Source organism: Nothoprocta perdicaria, unplaced genomic scaffold, assembly GCF_003342845.1.
Source record: "Nothoprocta perdicaria isolate Ctin4 unplaced genomic scaffold, notPer1 scaffold_31, whole genome shotgun sequence".
Lineage (NCBI taxonomy): Eukaryota > Metazoa > Chordata > Aves > Tinamiformes > Tinamidae > Nothoprocta > Nothoprocta perdicaria.
Genome location: NW_020455544.1, coordinates 3,222,477 through 3,240,744, shown reverse-complemented (window position 1 = coordinate 3,240,744; position 18,268 = coordinate 3,222,477). Strand labels below are relative to the sequence as shown.

The 18,268-nt window shown below is 38.3% G+C and overlaps 1 protein-coding gene across 1 annotated transcript in view; it reads left to right on the top strand.

Moving 5' to 3' along the window:
- NAA15 (N(alpha)-acetyltransferase 15, NatA auxiliary subunit) overlaps nt 1-14,788 on the top strand; it is a 29,899-nt gene extending 15,111 nt beyond the window's left edge. Inside the window, exons 11-20 of the mRNA XM_026042594.1 lie at nt 1,890-2,059; nt 2,644-2,796; nt 4,527-4,655; nt 5,693-5,906; nt 7,152-7,345; nt 9,371-9,479; nt 10,069-10,167; nt 10,932-11,075; nt 11,845-11,942; nt 13,201-14,788. Of these exons, the coding sequence (XP_025898379.1) occupies nt 1,890-2,059; nt 2,644-2,796; nt 4,527-4,655; nt 5,693-5,906; nt 7,152-7,345; nt 9,371-9,479; nt 10,069-10,167; nt 10,932-11,075; nt 11,845-11,942; nt 13,201-13,401 (1,511 nt within the window). The 3' untranslated portion in view covers nt 13,402-14,788. The remainder of the gene's footprint in view (nt 1-1,889; nt 2,060-2,643; nt 2,797-4,526; nt 4,656-5,692; nt 5,907-7,151; nt 7,346-9,370; nt 9,480-10,068; nt 10,168-10,931; nt 11,076-11,844; nt 11,943-13,200) is intronic.
- The last annotated feature ends 3,480 nt before the right edge of the window (nt 14,789-18,268 follow it).

Genomic DNA, 18,268 nt, shown 5'->3' with positions numbered 1-18,268 from the left:
GTTGCTTAAAATTGGACAGCTGTAATCCATTCAACACATACACTCAAAATCTATTTGCTTGCTCTAAATGCTCTAGGGGATCCAGAAGAGTAATTATCTCTTTGCAGATTTGTGTCCAGAATTTCTATTTCAAGATTCAGGTTTATCATTCTTCAGAAAAATGCAAAATTTAAGAATTAGATAATAATGCTTATTTGCAACAACATGAAGCAAAAAGAAATGAATACTGGTTTGGTATGATAGCACAATTTCCAGATTTTTGTGATTTGGATTTGATAGGGGAGATATTTTATTTATTTTTGAGAATTAAAACATACCATTTCCTGTGTTCCTGTTTTGTTCTGTGGTATGGTTTGTACTGTTTTGTTCTGTGGTATGTGGACACCTGTTTTGATCTGTGATATGGTTTGTGGTATTTTGTTATGTGGTAAGACTTTACATGTGTTGAATCTAGCCTTCCTAGTTTCTTCTCTAGGGGATTTATGATGTTTCTTTCAGTCATTTGCCCAACTGTTTTGTGATAGAATTTTTCTTTAAAAAGAAAAAAAAAAGAGGTGTGGGGGAGCACTGTTATTGCATAAAATCTCAGTAAAAGATGGTCATAAAATTGTGAGCCATTTATAGTAGTGTAATAGTATAATATTTAGGATAGCATGAATGACTTTGTACATTATTTTTTTTCAGGTTGATCCTAATTATTAAGCATATTTTCACTAAATTCAAAAAAGGCCATTTCCATTTGAAGAAGCAGTAGTGTGATGTTTGCATATGAAACTGCCATCTAAGTTGCCTGTTATCTTCTCCCTCAATTGAATACTGTAATCTAGAATATAACTATGTAGTATCTGTTTAAATATTTCCAAGCCATTCAAAAGCATTCATGCTTTTCTGATTTAAGGAAATGGGGCGTTTTGATTTCAGTTTAATTCACAGAATTTTCTGTCAACAAAGCAAACAATTTTCCACTACCTTAAAATAGCCAAATGAGTATAATTGCATAGTGCATTTATATTGTAAACTTAAAAAAAAAAAAAAAAAAAAAAAAAAAAAAAAAAACCAATCTTTTGGAAAGATTAACCCTCCTCATCACTTCCCCTCTTCTCCCCACCCCGGTATTCTGCATCATAGTCATAGTTAAGCAGTGAGCTCAACTTCTAACTTTTAAGGCCTCAATGCTGAGGCTTTCAAGCAAAGCTTCCTTTCAGCACTGACTTGCATGTAGGAGGGTTTCCTGTAGATTCAGCGTAATGTTATGCTTAGGTGAATAGTGACAGCTCATCAAAGGTAAAGCTGGAAAATGTCATTAAAGGTTTCGAATAGAAAGAGACTGTTTCGTTTGAAAAATATTTGAATCTCTTGGTTGAAAACAGAAGTGTTGAATGCACTTGAAACGTTTGCTATGTTACTGTGCATCACTTGTGTTTAGCAGTGGTCTGTGCTATATCCCTGACCAAAAAGAGTAATGAATAAGATGCTGCCAAGACTCTTGTGGAGTGAATGTTTCATAAAGGGCAGATGTGTCGCGTTATATCTGTACTATCTGGCATGTGTGCTCTGCATCTTGCCCTGGATTCCTGCACCTTTGGCTGCCCAGACTGGGGGATTAGCCGGGGCACATTGCCACTCCCTGATGACCCATCCACCCATGTTTTCTTTCCCTTAAAATGAGGAAATGGGAGGAGTACAGTAAGTGCTCAGGTCTTGCAAAACTTGGGCTTGGTGCTTGCCTGGACTTGAGGGTTTGTCAGCACTTGCAGGTTTTGTCCTGTGGCCTGGTCTAAAGACACAGTTACTGTCAGTGGCTGCATTTATAAGGTTTTACCTTGTGGCATGTTGAATAAACCATAAGGGGAGGGGGAAAAAAAAGCCCACTGTTTTTCTTCCTGCAGATGATGGTAAAGAAGAACCTCCAACCACTTTACTCTGGGTCCAGTACTACTTGGCTCAACATTATGACAAAATTGGGCAGCCATCCCTGGCGCTAGAATATATAAATGCTGCTATAGAAAGTACTCCCACTTTGATAGAGCTCTTTCTTGTGAAGGCAAAAATCTATAAGGTAAGTTGGGTTAACATAGTGGTCGGGGGGGTTATTTTATATGGACATTTTATTTATATATGCTAGAAAATCTTTACCACTTCTTACAATTTCCAGTAATAATTTTGCCATAAACATTAAAATAATAAGTTTTGCTTGAGGAAGACATATTAAGATTTGTGAGACTTTTCTGTGGATTCTGTGAGTTTCCGGATAAGTGCTAAGATTTAGAGTCTTGATTTTGTTTTTGTCTGAATAAGTCCAAATGAAGATTTTTGTATAAAGGAAGGTGAATAAAGGAAAAGTATACTTCATCAATTCATAATTTATTTAAGCATTAATAATTACACTGATGAATTGAGTTAACCTAAATGTCTCCTGCCCGTTTTTTTCTTATGATTCAAAACCAATTTCTCAAATCATTACCGTATTTTATCAGTAGGGATTAACCAAGGTGTCTTTTAGGCATTTCCAGGGAAATCTTCTAGGGCTAAAGGACTTGTAATTCTCTAATGGAGGAAAGATTAAAGATTATCGTATTGAACAGACAGTGGATAAAATACATGTGTTTATTGAGCTTAAATTTAAATTTCTTTCTCTTTAAGCATGCTGGAAATATTAAAGAAGCTGCAAGGTGGATGGATGAAGCTCAGGCTTTGGACACAGCAGACAGATTTATCAACTCCAAATGTGCAAAATATATGTTGAAAGCAAACTTCATTAAAGAAGCAGAAGAAATGTGCTCTAAGTTTACAAGGGTTGGTTATATTTTATTTATAGCTTCTTTGAATAATATGGCCTGATGCTCCATGGAATATTTTGTTGATGTTATTACTGTATAACCTTTCTGATTGTTAAGTTCTGTTTTATGACAGATGTGTTTGCTTCATTAACAATAGAAGTGGGTTAGAATTACTCTGTTAAAGCCTAATTAAGTAGTCCTAAGTGGTATCTTAACATTTGAAACTTGGGTTTGATCTCTTTGCTAGGTAGGAAAAATACAGCATATCCTTTCTAGAAATAAGTTCTTTAGAAAAAATCTGAGGTTTCTTTTAAACTCTCTTGCTTCTCTAGGACCCTTAAAACATCTGATGAGCTCATAGCTTATATTTTTGTTCAAAATGATACTAAGATAGGATATTCGGTTTTCTTCTATAATGGAATTTCTGTGTAGCTGGGGGATGAAAGGGTTTGCAGAACATCGTCCTTTCACGAATAAGACCCGATGCCTCAGGCCTCATTTAATAGGAATGAAGGGAAGCTTCACATTTTATCTTCTCTCTCCTGTTGCTGCTTACCCATGATCACTTAACTAGTATAAAAAAAAAAAAAAAGCACTCATTTGGTGCATCAGTTTTCATCTCTGCAGTAACCTATTCTTACTGGTTTTTGTTCTCAAAGCTTAGTTACTTTTTTAGAAGGATTATTGGTCTTACTTAGTGTTAATTTTCATAAGTGAAAGCAGGACCACTCAACATGTAGTCTTTTCTAGCAAACAGTGGTCTTTGAGGACTGGCCATATCATTCATATGTCCCAACAGCAACAAGTAGTTGGAGTCTATTTCTGGTATTTAATGTCAGTGACTTGCTTTGTTCAAAGGGATGCTTTTTAAAAAAGGCATCCAATGAATTTTGGACCTGTCTGCACCATCCTCTTGGTGAAGGAAGAATCAAAGGATCTTCCAGGGTGGGTGGGAGGACAGCACAAACCTTCTGCAGCCATGTGGTTTCCAGAACCTGAAATGGAAGGAGAGGTTCCCAGCTTTCACTCTTCCTTCCTTCACATCTACAACTGCCTGTGGTGTCCCCTGCTCAGCAGTGTTGGTCCTTTAGGAAATGACCTATTGCTGCTGTCCCTGGCGTTGGGGCTTAGCTGAGTCAGCAAGTTTCTGGGAAAAAAAAGTGGCAGTTCCAGTAAAAATTCCTGTAGGTGTCAGTGTCAGGCCACCTCTTCAGAATTTTTCTACCATTTTATACTTGGGCCTAAATAAAAAAGAAAAACTCTGAAACTGAGTGAACGCCTTTGGTATCTTAAAGAGGAGGAAATAGCAGAGATAAACAGCAACCACCTGACTATTCTTCGAATTTTTCCGACTCCCAAAAAGTTGAACACGGAGGAAAGTGCTGGGGTTTGGTTTGGGGATTTCTTTTTTTAATTATTATTACATTGGAGCCCTGAGTAATGAACCGTCCATTTTGCCATTCCGCTTTGTTCTTTTCTTGAGAGGTAGCGTTTTGACTGGAGGAACTGAAAACTTCAGCAGATATGTGGGACTACAAAAGTTATGTCAGAGTGCAAACACACAAAAAAGTCTTACTAAGGAATAACCTGATACAGGGCAATCTCAAACATGCAGGAATCCAGTTTGGAAATTCAGCCTTTTAAATGGCCTTTTGATGTGTGCTTTAGCCTGAAGTGCAATACAAGAAATAGCGGTTAACAAGTTGAGTGAGATGCATTTTTGATAACCCTGTTCTGTCCTTTCAGGAAGGAACCTCGGCAGTAGAGAACTTGAATGAAATGCAGTGCATGTGGTTTCAGACAGAGTGTGCACAGGCTTACAAGGCAATGAATAAATTTGGAGAAGCACTTAAGAAATGCCATGAAATTGAGAGAGTATGTATCTAATCAAGCTGTCTAGGCTGGAAATGCTTGTTTAAGTTTACTGTGCTGCTGTATTTTGTTTTTTAACAGTATGCTCATAAGTATGCTTCCTCCAGAGACTTTGCTTCCTATTGAGTACTGGGGTATTACTTAAACTATATTTTGTCCTCATTAAAAATGACTTTTAACATGTGTTAGAGAGATTGTATGAAGTATATGCATAATTAGTAATGGGTTTCCTATTACCACATAGGAAAAAAGACTTAGAATTACTATAGACACTGCTGCAAAAACCTTCATGTTACGTAGCAGTCCAAAAGGCAAACCGTGTTGGGAATTATTATGAGACTGGAGAATAAAAAATACTTTCCTGCCATTGTATAATTTCATAGTACTGTTGACATTGGAGTATCACACTTGGTTCCTGCCACCTCCTTAAAAAATGAGCAGGTTAAACATGACCTATGGAATACCTTCTACAATAAGAGGATATGATTAGCTTATTACACTATTATACTCGCTTTTGATGGGCAGCAACTGAGTTCAGGTCAGGAAAAACACATAGAGAAGTTGAAGGGGGAAGGACTTTTCAGCCTTTCACAAAGGAAAACAAGGGGACATCAGGTGACAGCGAGGCAGCATATCTGGAACAAAAGGAAGTACTTTCTCATACCACATGTGATTAAAGAGTAGAGTTTGTTTTCAGTATTTTATGGAAGTCAGAGGTATAAACTGAGAAGTTACGCAAGTTCATAGGAGGAAAAAAAAATCAATTTGCTATTTAAGTGCAGCAACAATGATGGAGGTTTTTTCCATAAACTGTGAATGTCAGTGTGATTACTATTAAAGAGGTTGTGAACTCTGTGGATATTGGTTCAAACCGAAGATAATTCCCTTGCTTTTTAGTTTGATTTTTTTTGTTTTGATTGTGTATATTTTTTAATTAGTTATCAAACAGAAACTATTCCATACTTCTCTTTGAAAATATGTATAAAATGAAGTTTATTTCCAATTGTGAGTACTTGCTAAATAATGTCCTGTTGTGTTAGCATTTCGTAGAAATTACGGATGACCAGTTTGACTTCCACACTTACTGTATGAGGAAGATTACGCTTAGGTCTTATGTGGACTTGTTAAAATTGGAAGATGTGCTTCGACAACACCCCTTTTACTTCAAGGCCGCACGAATTGCCATAGAGATATATTTGAAGCTTCATGATAATCCCCTAACAGATGAAAATAAAGAACATGAGGCTGATACAGGTATTTCGCTCTTAGATTTTATTGTGTACATAGTTTCATAGTTTCACTAATTAATGAATATTTTAATTTTATGGAGTTTTAGCGTTCTTAAATTTAACAGATCCCCAAGGTATGGTGTGCATTTAGTGTGTTTTTTTTATTATTTTTGTTTGTTTGCTTTTTAAGTGGACAAATTGGGACCGGACCTGCATGATTAGTGTATTGAAAGTTAAGCTAATACTTATTTTTGTCTAAGTATTATGAAGCAGCTATATATTTTGTGTTGATGATTATAAACATATTTCTAGCAGGTACTGAATGCCTTGGGCAAAATTATATTTTTGTTTAAAAAATATCTGAGAGAACATTGAATTCTCATGGTTGATCCATGAAGAAATCGCCAAAAGCAAATGTGCTTGGAGTGATTTCTTCCCTCCTCCCCCCACTTTCTTTTCCCTCAACATTTTATCAGGGTGTTGAGGTCCAACTGGTAGCCATATAAATCATGTCATCTTCTGCTATTGATGTAAAATAACATTTAAATCCTGTATTTCTTTTCTCTGTCCATCTACTAATTGGATAAGAACAACTTGGGAGGTGCCCCAAGCCATAATCACTTGTGGTATGAATAGAGGCAGCCGAATCCTCTAAGAGGAATTTGTCAAGTTTTAAGATTTACCACCTTAGTTCATTTATGTAGCTTGAGGTTCGTATTAAGAAAAGTGGAAATGTAATAGAATTTCTTGTAGCTGATTTACTATGCTTTTCAAATTAATTCTCCGTGCCTCAACTGAAGAGAGGGACGATCCGAATGTGAATTATAAATGTAAAATGTCTACAGGGCATGAAAAGCAAAATGGGACTGCCAATGCCAAAATATGACTATTTCACCTTAATTCTGTTAAACCATTTAATCACTACATTAAACTTAATTTTCTTGTTATGTAATTCTTAAGGAATAAATCAAAAGGGTAGTGGTGAGTATTTTTATTCCTGGCACTACGTTTGTGAAGTTGTGTGGTGATTATTTGGTTCCATCTTCAGCACATAATACTGTTGTTCTAGTTTCTGTTGCCCTCATTTCATGAATGAATGTGTGAATTACGAAGTAGTACCAAAGACTGTCAAACTTCTGTATTGCTGGTGAACGAATTCTTACTAGTTAGTAAGTACATTTTTAGAAAATAAATACAGTAACTGACATGTGATTGAGATGGGATAAAGTTAGAAGTCACCATAGTCTGTTTTGCCCTTTGCCGGTTACAGCCAATATGTCTGACAAGGAGCTAAAGAAGCTACGGAATAAGCAGAGAAGAGCTCAGAAGAAAGCGCAGCTGGAGGAGGAGAAGAAGAATGCCGAGAAAGAGAAGCAACAGAGGAATCAGAAAAAGAAGAAGGATGATGATGATGAAGAAATTGGAGGACCGAAAGAAGAGCTCATCCCTGAAAAACTGGCAAAGGTGCTTGCTAATGTGCTGTTAAGCAGTTGGTTTGAGTAAGGGACAAATGTGTAGAAAAGTTGCTTATGAACACGCACAGAGTTTGAAAGCCATTCAGATAATATATGAAGACAAGCCATTCAAACAAAACAACAACAAAAAACACCTGGCATGGCTTAAAAATTGACGGATAGTTTCTAGGATTGTTTGGTTATATTGTCAAAAATGTGATGTAATTGCTGCTTTTACTTCTCATTCTCAAAGGCAGCAGTCCAGAAGCCATAGGCACTTTGTTGCAGATGGCATTCTCTTCATGTATGAATTGCACTAGCTTGCTGATCATATCCTATTTCTAGTTAAGCAGATGGAGGTCTTTCTGTTCTGTATATAAAATAATTCTCATTACGCTCCTCTGGCCCAAAGGAATTTCTGGTTCGGATGAGCACAGGCAATCTAGGAGAGAGACAGGGCAAACAGGAGACACCAAGAAAGTGAATGCTCCAACAGTATTTGTTTGCAAACAAATAAGAGAATAAAGAGTCTATTTAGAAGTAGCAGGAGACTGGGCTGAGATAGATCTGAGGTTAGAATTAAGTTTGTAGAGATGTGTAGGAGGGAGATGATGCAGAAGACTCTCTTTGTGATACAGGTTCTGCCTCTAAGGAGCAGGAAGACATTTGGAGAAAAGGTGTAGAATGGTGTTGAAAAACATAGACTAGAAAAAAATGAATTTCTAGTAATAGCTGTAAGATAGTAGCTAAGTACTGATAGATTCAGTATTCAGTATTGTCATGTTACAGGAATAACAGCTATCAGTGGCTCCTGAGGGACTGTATTTGCAATCATAGAGAATGAACTTCATTATATAGCCAGCAAGCAAGTGGATTTATAAAAAACGGAATCTAGTTGTTTAGATACTCTCTGAAGCATTGCTGTTATTTAGCTTGCTAGCAAAGGCAGTTGCTGCATAGAGCAGTCAAGTTCTGGAGTAATGGCAGGTGGTGGGACATCCCAGGAAACTTCAAGAGGCTGCCAAGGTTGTAGGGTAATAGTTACGACTATAGAATGCAGCCTGCTGACAAATCTTCCCTGCTTGCCAGAAACACTTTACATAGAGTTCTCCAAATTCAGTTGGTCAGGCTCCAAAGACTTTCAAATGTGTTTGTTCCCCTGCAATCCTTTTACAGGAAAAGTTACACCTGGGCTTGATTGTTAGGTATGTAGCCCTGGCGTTAAAGAAACGGCTTTGAAATCTCTAATAGTATTAGATGCTATTAAATGTGTTTCATATGCAATTGCAACAGATACATGCCATTATGAATTTGCGTGTATAATTAATTGAAATAATTTTTGAAAACTGCTAGACTATATGATTAGTTGGGAATTACACAAGGTGTCCATCATTGTCTTCAACTCAGTTATTTACACAGGGCAAATAATGTTGTTTTAAAGTTACTAAATTGTCATTGACATGCACTGTATGCAAATAAGTTTTGTAAGCTATTCCTAGAGAGTAGCTCTTTATAAAAAGATATAAATAATAAGAACAGTAGATCTCTTCGTAGAGGCATAAACAAGAAGGACAACAGATGGTCCTTGCTCTACTTATACTTCATCTCTGCATTTGCAGGAGAGCTTTCTATAAGGAGTCTCAACACAGAAATACTTGTTAAAGGAGCCCTCTTACTGGATTATAACAATTGAGCCATAGTGACCATGGTCAATACCTCGTTGCCTCGAGCTTCTTTAAATGAGTTACAGTTACTGTAACTTCTTCACACGAGGTGCAGTTGGTGTCTTGGCTGAGAATGTTGCCATGACTTGGCAGCCTTCAGGAACCTTTCGGAGCTTGCATGGAGAGACTCAGTTATGAGCACACAGTAGTCGTGAATAGCTCTGTTGTTTGTATTGTAGAACTTGAGGGTTGCCTTCTGAGAGTAACTGATGTGACTCAGAATAGGAAACGATTAATTCCTCTTGTTGGAGAATTAGTCAATAGGCTTATGTTTTGTGTCTTACCTGTGTGATGATTTTTTGATTTTGTAGGTTGAAGCACCTTTGGAAGAAGCCATTAAGTTTTTAACGCCCCTGAAGAATTTAGTGAAGAACAAAATAGAGACACATCTTTTTGCCTTTGAGATTTACTTCCGGAAAGGTAGGTGAGAAAGACTGATGAAAGAAAGAAAATTGTTTCTTAAAGTTGTCTATCAGAATTTCATCAAAAAATTGATGAATGTAAGCGGTCGGTGCCTGTAGATGCATATAACTTTTCCTTGGACAGGCACGCTAGCTGTCAGCATTCTGAGAAGAATGAGAAGTTTGAAACGTTCGGTGATTATCCCATTTCTTTGCTGTGTTTCAATCTGAGAGCCAGGAGACTGTAGAATTAATTCCCCCCAACTTGCATTTCTCTTACTTAGTTGTTTTTATCTATAGTTGATTATCAAAAAAAGCATTAACAAAATTATATGCTGTAAATTTAGAAATGGCATGCAGTTGCTAGGAGAAGGGGAGTTTTAAATTACTTGACTTTTGAATTCTTCTGTTATTAGTTAAATACTATGCCTTAAGAGCTTATATGTTCAAAGGTAGTTAGTGGTTTGAAAAGTTTAATTCACTGGTTAAAATAGTGTTAGAAAATGGATTTTGTAATATGCTCTGCTTTTAATTTTTTCTGATTAGAGTAATTTCAAACACTAAATAATACTTTTTGACATCCCCCCTTCCCTCTTTCTCCCTTCCAGAGAAGTTCCTCCTGATGCTTCAGTCTGTGAAGAGAGCATTTGCTATTGATTCTAGTCATCCTTGGCTTCACGAGTGTATGATTCATCTCTTCAGCAGCGGTACGTGTCTGATATGACTTCATCTGTGCATGCCTCCAGCTGATACCTAACTTAGTTATTGGTTTTAGTTCAGGTTATTACCACAATTCTTTCAAAATATTTAATAGCATATTGGAAAGCCTTTTAAACAAGTGACTTGTGTTTTAAAATTAGGCATGTTTGTTATGACTACAACTGGGTTTAATAATTGTTTCAACACATATTCCTAAGTGTTTTTAAGACTGTATGGAATGTGATGTGCTTCTGAAATCACTCTGAAGCAGTGAGTGGATTCCTTGGTGCTTGCAGAGGTGGCGACAGTACAGTGAAAAATGTGACTTCTGTGCTCACAACTTCTGTCAGTGGACAAGGGAAAAAGTTGTGCTTTTTCATGTGCTATTTGTTTGGCTAGCAGAAGGATTCTCTTTCTTTGTCCCAAAGACCACTTTTTCTGTGTGGAAGTAGAGACAAGATACATATAGGGACATATTTTTACGACCTCAATCTTTAGGCCTAGTAGACAAATCAATAAGGTGAGAAGGGAACTTGTTTTAATGAAGAGGCTTTGGATTTCTGTAAGCATCAGAAAGCTGTCAGAGTTGAGCTTTTTTCAGCTATCTCCAGTTATTTACCTTATTTAGTTTTATGCAACTGCCTTTGACATTTGATTATTACTTTGTAATTATACTAATAATGTAAACGCAACAAATATTAAAGGATTTAATTTTTAAGTATGCAATTGACAATGTCACTTTTTTCCATCACCCCCGCCCCCGATTTAATAGTATCTGAAAGTAAGGATCTGCCAGATGCAGTCAGAACAGTGTTAAACCAAGAAATGAATCGGCTTTTTGGAGCAACTAATCCAAAGAACTTCAATGAAGCTTTCCTTAAGAAGAACTATGATTCACTACCACATAGGTTATCAGGTACTTGACCTCTGTCTCTTTTCTCTCCTCTTCCTTCTTGGGTGCTTTTCTAGCAGTGGCTTCTGAGTATCGACAGCAATGATGTTCAGGAGTTTGGGGGGCTTTTCCCTCCCCTGTTCTAATTTTTGGTATATGCTGAATGTATCATAATACATCTTAAAGGTAATATGTTTAATGTTAGTGATATATTACGTATGAGCCATGGTACGTGAAGTAATATTCAGAACTGAATAAGTTTTCCGATGTTTGGAGAGATGTTTCGGGTGTGTGGCGAGGCTGACTGCCAGCACAAATGTGTTGAGCACCCAGCAAGCCAGTTAACACGCAGAACTATTGGCGTGCCAGACGGGAGGAGCTGAGGGAGCTCTGGTTAGCACAGCTGTCCTGAAAGAGCAGCTGTCACCCGCATTGTAGTGGGTAGGCCACGAGAAATGGGGTGCGTGTCCGGGCAGCATTGCTGCTGTGGCTCGGTCTGCCTAGATGGGGCCGCTGAAAGCAGTGAGTTCATCCCTTCCATCTTGACTGACATCAAGCACCTTCAGCCGCATCTTTGTGGTGGGACTTGAGGCTCTGTCATGTTGTGTGCCCTGACACTGTATTTATCTGCCAAATCTCTCTATTTTGAACTACTACTGCAGAATTCAGTATCCCCTTGGTTAGTCTTAATATCTTCATTTATGGTTGTGCATATTGTAAGACTTAGTCTTCTACAGAGTGATGAAGCTTTGTTTTTTTCTTTCTTTTGTTTTCTTCTCCCTCCCCACAATAGCTGCCAAAATGATGTACTATTTAGATCCTTCTAGTCAGAAAAGAGCAGTAGAGCTGGCAATGACCCTGGATGAATCCCTCACTAACAGAAATCTTCAGGTAACAGACATTCATAAGTTGTACACAGCTACTTTTATTATATCCACAGAAGTTTTATGCAAGTTATGGAGATAAGCTGAAACTCTTTCTGTGCATATGTCATGTGAGAGAAAGGTATAATGGGTTCATGTGAACAGAAGCATTTAACATCCTTTTTGCCCATTTGAGTTAATGTAGCTTTGTCCTGTACACAGTATGAAAATAGCTAGCTAGCAAAAGGAAGTACGTTTTTGCCACAAGTAAACAGAAAGCATAAGAGAATTCATGGCAAACGATGATAAATGATGCTAAAACAGGTTGTCATCTGTCAGAGCTTTAGCTGTTAAACAGCCAGGAACTCACAAGGCCAAGCCTTTTCTAAACTATTTCTGTACCCTGGTCAACCCATTTTATTTGACATCAGTATGAGAGGGTCTAGCACATTTAATTAAGTACCAAAGAGATTCTTTGGCAGGCAACAGTAGATTGCTTCATTCCTCTTGGTTCCCCTGGCACTTTATCTCTCTATTGTGTTGTTTATCTCTGGGGACTCCAGGATATTTAGACCTGTTGCATGTTGGTAAGTTTTCCAGTAAAGTGTGCTCTTTTGTTGATTTAAAAAGAAATAAAAGAGCATTTTCTAAAAATCATTTTGTTAGGAAGATGCAGACTTCATATAAAATTTAATTGTGAAGAATTTTGGCTATGTCGAACTTGAATTTTTGGACTAAACAGAGGAGGCAAATAGGCAGGAAAAGATTCAAAGAGCTTAAGATGGAGTATCAGTAGACTTAGCAGAAAAAATGCATTTTCTTTAGTAGGACTCATTGTCTTGTAGCTGCATTTGTTTTGCCTAGAATGAGATCCTTTGAATTGGACTCGGGGAAGATTAGACTGTAACCAAAAATACTGGATGTTTTTGGAGATGTCTACACACACACACACACACACACACACACGCAAATCAGCTGAGTTCTCGGTTGCCAACTATCGAGAGTCAAACTTTTGAGGAAAATAAGGAACAGGGTTTTTTTTTAAAAAAAATATGTATTTTTAGCTTTGCTTTTTAAAGTGATTAAAAGAAAAAAAGTCTTTAACTGAATTATTTTAAATGGTGCTGAACTGGTGTTTCATGTTGTATCTAATTAGAAAAAAAAAGTCATTTGATAGAAGCCTGAAAACAATGCTTGCAGTACATGTGTTTTCTGTGGAGTATTATGCTTCTTGCTTGTGAATGTTTAAGACACCGTAACACTCCTTTATTTTTCTCTTTAATTAGACTTGTATGGAGGTATTAGAAGCTTTATGTGATGGTAGCCTTGGAGACTGTAAAGAAGCATCTGAAACTTACAGAGCAAATTGTCATAAGCTTTTCCCTTATGCTTTGGCTTTCATGCCCCCTGGATATGAAGAGGATATGAAGATCACAGTTAATGGAGATAGTTCTGCAGAACCTGAAGAACTGGCCAATGAAATATGAACAACCTTATTGGAAAAAAAATAACATTGGACCATATCTGGTGTATAATATTTTTGTCACGCACCTGCTGAATTGTTCTAACTTACACAGAGAATGGAGGGAAAAAAAAAAGTTGCCTTCAAATAGTTTTACTTTTTTTTATCCTGCTGACAAAGTATATATATAAAATATCTAACATATTACTGGATATAGGTCGTTCGGTTTCTTAAAAATTAAAAGCTGCTAAAATTGAAGAAAAAAAAACCCTTATCCTTTCCTACCTACCCATGTTTTTAAACTAATTTATATAAAATCTGGAGGCTCATAGCTGTCAGAGCAGGTGTGTGGCAGAAATATTACTTTAAAATTGTCTTGTGAGATTACTGTTATCTCAGACAGCAAAAATGCTGTTTTAGCACTGGATTCTTTCACTGAGCACAAAGAGTTGTTGGGGCTTTAGCATCTGACTGATTTTGATACGGGATGATTCTGTCCATAGGAAGTATGCAATGTGAATCAGAATATACAGAGAAAACCTACAACATGTTTGCAGTGTTGTAGACGCTGGGACGTGCAGATACCAAGCAGAATTAAGAAACATAGTGTGTTCAATAAGCTTGTTGTGTCTCTGAAATTCACTGTACACGATCAGTTTGGTGTTCTTGCACCACAGTTTTTAACTGAAGGAACCAGTTAAAACGATACCTGTATTAGAACTGAAATTAGCGGGGTGGGCTGGGGGGAAATCAGCGTTGTTGTTTGAGATGAACCTAGCAGCATAGGTTGGCCAAACTTTTTAAAACTGTAATGCAAGAACCAAATAAAATTATGCACTGTGATGTGGCACCAACTAATTAGAAAGATAGCATGTGTTTTTCACGTAGAGTGAAAATAAAATGAGAACATACTATGGCTTGAAGTAGCAAAGAGAAGAACTTCTGACTACCATTTTGACTGATCAAGAGACTAATAGTTTAAAACCTCAGCAGGCCTTGTTCACGTTATGCAGAAAAAAAAAAAGTGCTGCAGTTTAGATACCTCTGGAACTTTTCCACAGTGTCACAGGTTTGTAATACTTGAAGCCCTACATTTCTAAGAATATATTTCTTGCTCAGTTGTTTCAGGCAAGCCCAAGACTTTGTAACTTTTAAGGGGCCCAAGATTTTTTTTCAATAACAGACCAGCTTCTTATTCCTGCAGTTACAGATGTAATTTCCTTTGTCAAACATAAGGTACCAAATATAATGCAATAAAATGTTTTGAAAAACAATTGTGTGAATATTTAAACCTATCTCTGTTGTACTTTGAAAATGAATGGGTTCAGTAGAGTGCAGCTCAGGGTTGGCTTGTTGTGCTGTCCAGTTATGCTAATAATGTCATTGCTGATGCGTGGATGTTGAATATATAAAGTTTAAATGCATTATATATGAAGGCTGAATGTCTGGGAAGTCCTATAACACAGAATGCTTTACTACTTGGCTTTTAAGTTTCACCAGTGTGGTGTTAAATTTTATTTTCCACGTCAAACTGCAGTCCACAAGTCTACCATGTCAATAATGTAGATAAGTGCTCGAATGTTTTTATAGGCTCATCACATAAAACCAAGGAGAAAATAAACTACAGCTTTTCAAGTGAGTGCCTTCTTTGCTGCAGGGTTTTAGTTAGAGCATCGGGTGCATACCCGGTGTTCCTCTTCCACATCATGGAACTTGGTGATTGACACCCACGGTTGAGAGATGCCGCGGATTGTAGTTCCCGAACCGTGGAAAGAGCAATCCGTTGTTTGTGGTGCATTCAGCATCCCTGTCTCTCGGTGGTCAGCTATCCTCGTGTATGTTTATGTTGTAGTTTATGTTGGAAATGCAAGTTGTTTGCTATATTTGTGTGTTTAAACAGCCAGGCTTTTAGGGACTAGAACACTTCTAGAGCATTTAATTGACTTTGGTCAGTTAGTGGTCTGGTCAGTTATGTGACTGGTCATAAGTATGTCCAGATCTCAGTCTTTTCTGCAGCCTGAGATGCTTGGACTGCATGTTTTCTGCCACTGCTGAAGACAGCTCAGCCTTGTCTGCACAAACTTATCAGCTTTTGGCCTTGCCTCGAGCATTGCTGCCGTTTTTGTTGCTTCTGACACTGAATGGAGGCCGCTGAATGCTCACGTTTCCTAATAGATTGTGAATGGCATCAAGCAACCTTTTTTCCTCTTTCTGTTTTTTTTTTTTTTTTTTTGGGGTGCTGCCTATAAATGGGATTTCTTCCTGTACTTTCTCACTGCCTATTTTTGTGCTGACGCAGATGAACTAAAGGCAAGAAGGCGTTTGTTACCTTTCGTTACGCAAGGGGGAAAGGATGTTTTTGTGGACCTTCCAGAAGCCTCCATCGATCATGCTCTCCCCCAAAGACGCTTCCTGGTGACCTTGCTGGAAGGCATCCCTAGTGCTTGTGAGGTTGATGCTTTCAGAGTAGGAAAGGTTCCTCAACCCCTTCCAGAAGACTGCTGTCCCAGGAAATGAGAGACTAAGTGAAGAACTTCCCTGAAAAAAGAGATTAAGCGACACAGGAATTCCTTCATTTTCACATCTCTCCAGTCAGATGTAGTGTTATCTTTGAGGAGGAACTTAAGAGCTGGAAGTTAAGTTAGAATCCAATGCAGTCAGTTTTCTACAAAGCAGTGCAAGTTAACTGCCCTCCGGTGAAAACTTTCCTTCGTGTCCTGAGATCCGAAATTGAAGTCCCTGGGGCTAGGCTGCCGTGGCCGGTGAGCAAACCAAGGACATCACAACATGCCAGGATTGCTGCTGCGGTCAGGAACCGGCAACATCCGCTGCTTCATGACAGAAGTAGGTTCAATTCTTCAGGTCTTCCCCTGGATAGAAGATGTTTCCAGCATAAATGGAGCTGCTAGTGATGAGCATTATGGATATCTTTCCTGTGCTTAAAAAAAAGAATGAGTTCATCAGACATTTTCCTAGGCAGAGACTGTAGGCTGTGCTAACACACCCTGCATGAAGCACTATCAGTGTCAGAAGTGGACCTGAGTTGTTAGTAAATAATTCAAAGTAGTCATTGGCCCAAAATGACGCGGGAGGTGCTTAGCTAGCTCCAGTGCTTGGCAATGCAGATATGTTCCTTGTTCTTTGGGAAAGCTAGAGCCTTCAGACAAAGGAAAACAGAATATGTGTGAATGAGCAGGTAAAATATTCTGGAATTGACCATTCAGAAACTCATTCCTTTGCATCTTAAATGCCTTAAGAGCCTCTATGTTGTCGTAAAATGAAGGGTTTTTTTTCAGTACAAGTTTTAGTATTTCCATATGCAGGGGAGGAATAGATGTGTGGTGTCTTGATCAAAATCAGAAGTCAGTCTGTTTAACTTTTCTCTTAGAGTAGGGAGAAAGCGTCATTTAATTAGACTAATAAACTTTCCTCAGTGTCTGGTTTGTTTTTGCAGGTCTGGAGGTGCTCCAGTGTACAGTAGACCCTAGAAGTTGGTGCAGCACCTTGTTCCTCTGCCAGACTCAACTGTTGTCATCTTTATAGAAGGAAAACACCAGTGAGATTAGGGTGAGATACAAGAAACCAGAGGTGCAAACCCAATTTCAGTATCTCGTGAGCGAGTTCAGGTATTTAAGACTGGGGTTTTTGGCTTGTGCGGTGCGCGAGGGAGGGCTGCAGCGGTGCTGCTGCGGTGCCACGCGTGCGCTTTGGACCTGTGCCACTGACCCTAGCAAACACACTTGATACAATAATCCAGCTGGATCAAAATAATTTGTATTTTTTTCCATTTTTATGATAGTTTTAAATGTTTTCTGTACGTGTCCTGTGCTGAGTAGCTAGCTGGCTGAAATCTTTCCCCCACCTTCCCCTGCTCCAGGAAAGCTAGTTCTGTAAAAGCAGCCTGTACCCGAGTGGTAAATGTGAAGTAGTTCAAGCCGTGCGAGAGTGCGAGTTGTGCACGTTGATGCACAATAAATTCTGACCTACTGCTTTGGGATTCGGTGGAGGAAAACGATGCAGATGCAACACAATCAGTGATACCAGCAAGGAATCAAATAACTGGTGAGCGAGCTCATTACTGGAAGCTGTTCCTGGTGTAGGAGAATACAGTTGCTGAGCTTGGAAAAGACTCTTGCTTCCAGTTCCATTGATGAGCTGCTTGGTATTTTAAGGAGCGAGCAGCATGTGCTTCCACAAAGCTTGGCGTCATTTCATTATAACTGAATTTTCCTGGAAGCAAAAGCCACAGCCTGTAGCCCCCAACCTGGATGGCTGTTCCAGGCACAGACTCTCCGTCCCATGAGTGTCCCTCCCAGGAGGGGATCTGGGCTTTGTGTTTTGGTCTCCCAAGTAAATCAGGGCAGAAAGCTCAGAGGGCAGAGACTGGCCTCTGAAAGGGACCGTGTCAAGGGGTTTGTGAAGGCGCTGCACGGTGAGTATTACTAGGAAATCCAAAGCATCTTAGAATTGCTTTCCTAAGGTGTTTGTTGTTTTAAATGAAAATGCTACATTTGCTAAGTGTTCGTAACAAATGGCAAGAAGTCCTTTTACAAAATATTTCTGCCTGGCACTGCCCATTAAATATCTACCTCTACTAGTTCTAGTTCAGCTACTGCATAGCCATTTAGCATATAACACATGAAGAAAAAATGTCATCTGCTGGTTGGTGAACAAATGTATGGTGATGGGTATGTTTAGTTTCAAAATGTAATGCAATAAACCACAAATCTAGTGAAAGTCCTGTTGTTGGTCCAGTGCAGCAGGATATTTATTGCTTCATTGCTGATCAGTTCAAAAATCTTACAACTCCACCAAGTTTTCTGCAATTGTACTGGGATTTGCTTTCCCTTCCAGCCTTCGTAACTGGTTAACAATGTTGTACTGTGTCTTTA